General features: G+C 36.8%; 1 protein-coding gene across 1 annotated transcript; it reads left to right on the top strand.

Annotated features, from left to right (window-relative positions):
* Window positions 1–726: 726 nt before the first annotated feature.
* LOC121247624 (NDR1/HIN1-like protein 6) lies at window positions 727–2,710 on the top strand. Its single transcript, XM_041146010.1, has 3 exons — window positions 727–969; window positions 1,261–2,014; window positions 2,356–2,710. Exons 2-3 carry the CDS (start codon window positions 1,299–1,301, stop codon window positions 2,369–2,371), a joined length of 732 nt encoding a protein of 243 aa, XP_041001944.1. The 5' UTR covers window positions 727–969; window positions 1,261–1,298; the 3' UTR covers window positions 2,372–2,710.
* The last annotated feature ends 1,867 nt before the right edge of the window (window positions 2,711–4,577 follow it).

Here is a 4,577-nt window from a genome sequence, read left to right on the forward strand (position 1 = left end):
AACTGATCATAATTGTATCACTACTTCAATATTTAAAAGAGATCCTCTACATCAAGTCGTGTAAGTCTAATAAGGCTCGTTTGTTTTTACAGATGAGATGAGATGAAATGAGATGAGATGAATTGATATTAAAATTAAAAGTTAAATAAAATATTATTAGAATATATTTTTTTAATATTATTTTTATTTTGAGATTTAAAAAAATTGAATTGTTTATTTTATTTTGTGTGAAAATTTAAAATAATTATAATAATTAGATAATATGATATGAAATGAAATTAATTAAAAAAAATTGTAAAAATAAAGGAGGCCGACTGGAAAGAGACCAAACAAAAACCGTAAAAAAATCCTAACGCTGCCCTACAACCAAAGGATAAAGGCCCAAAACGTAATTCTCTGCGTCAAACAAAATATACTATACACATGATGAAAGGCGCTGTTATATATAGATCAATAATGTTAGTTACAGTTATAAAATGTATAAGTATCGTATAATTATTTTAAAAAATATAAAATTTATTATTAAAAAATTATTTTTTGTGATCTGAACTTTATATTTATTTACTTTTTTAAAAAAATTATGCAATGCATACTCATTCCACGAAAATATTTTTTTTAATGAAAGGATATATATATAGAAAAGATATATAGACGGATAATCACGTGAATCAAATTTCTGATTCAAGTTTTCAACCACTGCCTCCCAAAGCCTTCCATGACAGGTAGCTCCGACCTCTCTCTCTCTCTCTCTCTCTCTCTATTTATATATATACCTGATCAGCGAGACTTTGACCTTTGGATCTGATTCGCACTATTTTGGTTTCTTTCCTCCTCGTAATTTCAGAATTTAGATCTCTTCCCTCTCTTCGTTTAAAGTAATTAATTTCCAACCCAACAGCTACCTGTAATTTGATTTTCTCCCATTAATGCACCCTGATCAGCATTTCTCCCTCTCTCTCTCTCACACAGGTTCGGTCTTATATCGATCCTGAATTCTCATTGGTTTTTTTTCATCTCACAAATTACATATATACTTGAGAATTGTTCGTTCATTCTTTTAAATAAATGGAGTTTCCTGGAATTTGAAGAAACAACGTAAAATCTGCCTGCATCGTCTTGATCGCTTCTCATCCACAAATTTTATTAACTTCCATCCCATTTTTAAATTGTTTTAAAAAATAATTCATGCAATTTCAGTTTTGGTTTGATTCTCTTCTGAAGGTGCCATTTTTATATTTGAAATATACATTTTCTTTTCAGCTCTCTGAAAACCATAACAGCGAATTCGGAGTTCCGAAATGGCCGGACGACCACACCATCCGGTACTGCTCCAGAAACCGCCAGGATACCGGGACCCGGGTCACCCGGTTCAACAACCAGGCAGGAGACCGCCGCCACGCATGCCCGTCCTCCCGCCTAGTTTCAAGCCGCAGAGGAGGCGCAGGAGCTGTTGTCGTGTAATCTGCTGCTTCCTCGTTCTCCTCCTCCTCCTCGTCGCGCTCGCCCTCACCGTCTTCTACCTCTGGTTTCAGCCTAGCGTCCCAGTTTTCCACCTGCAGTCATTCCAGATCCCACTGCTCGACGTCGAAGCCAAGACCGATGGCACGTACCTAGACGCGCAAACGGTCTCGACTTTCGTGGTGAATAACCCCAACCGGAAGCTCTCGCTGTTCTATGAGCAGAGCAACGTCGCGGTGACATTGGGGGAGGACGAAACGAAGGTTGGGTCGGAGGAGTTGCCGGAGTTCACTCAGAAGAAGAGCAGTACGGCGAGATTGAAGGTGAAGACCGGGGTAACGAACCAGCGGGTGGATGGTGAGGAAGGAAATAGGCTAAAGGCTGGGTTCCAGAGCAAGGAATTGATGGTGAAGATAGAGGTACGGATTGCGGTGGGATTTCTACTGGATGCGCTGCGGATAGGGCCCCTGGAGATGAAGGTTTTGTGCGATGGTGTGAGCTTGATGGCGCTTGAGGCTGGTGCCATTCACAAATGTACCCTTGACACTCTCAAATGGTGAGCAATTGAATATATATATGCATCCGAACTTAATCATTATTTGTTTTTTTTTTTTTTTTTTTATATGACATGCTAAATGATTAGAAAATTATTTATTATTGTTTTTATTTATTTATTAAATATTTGATTCCATGTTAAAATCATGTTATTTGATTATTTATTTATTTTATATACATTTGGAGATGGGTTTCGAATCCAAAATCTTCATTTTAGAGATTGAGAGTTTATGTCAATCAGATCATAGCCATTTGACATGAGCTTTGATTATAAACATGCATGCTTTGACAAAAGAAGTGATAAATCATTTCTGATCATTGAGATTGTTGTTTTGAACGCAGGATAAACGTACATTGATACTAGGGTTGTCGTGTTTGAAGATTGTTATTTGTTGATGGTAGAAGATCATGACGCGATATGTCATTTTGACTGCAACCTACGTTCAAAGGGTTGAAGCAAGTTTGATCATTGTTGTTCTTTTTCTTTTTCTTTTTCAATCTATATTCTAAAAAGTATAATCTAATATATACGATATATACGATATATATTCTTTACTTGGGAAAAAGAAAAAGAGTGATTGGATCCTCGTGAATGCAGCATGCGCCTGCCCAACCTTTGGATCCGCGTGAATGTACGTATTTTGGGATGCACATAATATTAGATTCATTTATAGTAATTTGTTCTTTCGTGAATAAATTAGAGATATTTTGGCTGTTGTGGGGTTGAAACTAGCTTCGGGTCTTGGCTTCCTGATGGAACTGTCAGGTTGGCGCCATTTCTTTGCAAAAAACGGATGCATAAAATTAAACGTGAAAGCGAAATAAGGTATACTCTTATAACATCCTTTTTGTTTGCATGGTTAGTCTATCTTTTATGGAGAATAAGGTGCATGCAACATATCATTCGATCCTTTGGTTTTTGGTGAGCCATCTCAATGTCGAAAATTGAAATCAGCTTGTCGAGACTCGGGTCGTGACCGATGAATGTGATATCTGCTGTATGATATCTCAACACGGCTTACATTTGAGAAGTTCTATTTTCTTTTGAGTATTGTGCAAGGGTTGTGATTTGGAGGAGGGATTTGCGTCTTACTCAAACGACCTTTTATGAATGTTTTATAAAAGATTCTATTCATAATTTTAGTGAAGTGAGATCCTCTCTTTTGATGAGTAATTTATCATCATCTGACTTGGCATAGTTTATTAGACAAATGCAATTTCTCTCTATTTGTTTTGCGCTCTACTTCTCTATATAAAAACAAAGCTTCTTGTAACTTAATTAATTAATTTGAATTCAGTACAATTCTCCTTTCAAATGTTATTAGGTTAACCTCTCATGGCTGCCACCACCCTCCAATACTTCTCCTCCTTAAACCACCATCCTTGGTGGCGCTATTGTGATCGAGAACCTCTCTAGTTCTTATTACCTTCATCATGGCGACAATCCTAGATTGATCCTATCACTCAGGCTTTAATTAGTGACAAAGTACCACACCTAGAGTTGCTCAATGCTCATGGCACTCACTACCAAGAACAAATTTGGCTTCATCAATGGCACTATTCTGCAGCCTTTTAGCATCAAGAATCCTATATATGTTCCCTACCTAGAATCGCTGTGATAGTATGATTATTTCTTAGATCTTGAACTCCAGTTCTAAATAAATTGCTTCTAGTGTGGTCTACACTAGCTCTGCACATGAAACGTGGCATGATTTGAAAGAGTGCTTTAGCAAACATAATGTTCTTGAATCTTTCATTTGCAAAATGCAATTTTTTCCTTGTTTCAAGATCAGCTCTCTTTGAGTGCTTACCACACTCGTTTGAAAAATTTTGAGGGATGAACTTAAGAATTATTGTCTATTCCAAAATTGCACTTGTGATACTTTAGGCACTTTAATATCTTACCAACAATAGTAGTGTGTTCTTCAATTCCTCATGGGATTTAATGACATTTATATGATCATGCCCTTGGTCAAATCCTTCTAATGGATCCACTGCCTTCCATAAAACAATATTTTTTTTCTCTTGTTCTCCTAGCAAGGTTGATACTACTCGTTCCACCCAAGATTATGCTTAAAAGGATTGCCCTCTTTGTTCTCATTGTGCTATTCTCAGAGATGTTGACAGGTGCTACAAATTGCATGGTTTACCTCCAAGCTTTTTGTACCAAGCACAAGGTTGCAGTTTCAACCCATGTGTCATTTCCAACTGCTAATCTGTCTTCATGATATGATGCCTTACTTGACTTGCCACACTCCTATGACTAATGCAATAAACTCTTGGCTCTCCTTAATTCCAAAACTATTTCTGATCTACCTTTCTCTACACCTCAAATCGTCATTGTAATTTCTAACCCTTTGTGACACCCAAATAAAAACAAGGGTTGAGGTCACAGTCGCAAACTTTGGACTCAATTTGTTTTTTTGCAAAATAATAGACCCTAGGCCTAAGGTAGCACGAGTTAGCCCATTTAACAACTCAATTTGAGGCAGAGGTCGTTTGATCCATTATTGTTGATCGATTAGGGTTGTATGAACCAAGGTTATTAGTTGCTCTAAAATAGG

The sequence above is a fragment of the Juglans microcarpa x Juglans regia genome, chromosome 1S (assembly GCF_004785595.1).
Source record: "Juglans microcarpa x Juglans regia isolate MS1-56 chromosome 1S, Jm3101_v1.0, whole genome shotgun sequence".
Taxonomy (NCBI): Eukaryota; Viridiplantae; Streptophyta; class Magnoliopsida; order Fagales; family Juglandaceae; genus Juglans; species Juglans microcarpa x Juglans regia.

Bases quoted from the DNA above. Each gene is read 5' to 3' on its own strand.
- LOC121247624 (XM_041146010.1), top strand. From the start codon at position 1,299: ATGGCCGGACGACCACACCATCCGGTACTGCTCCAGAAACCGCCAGGA.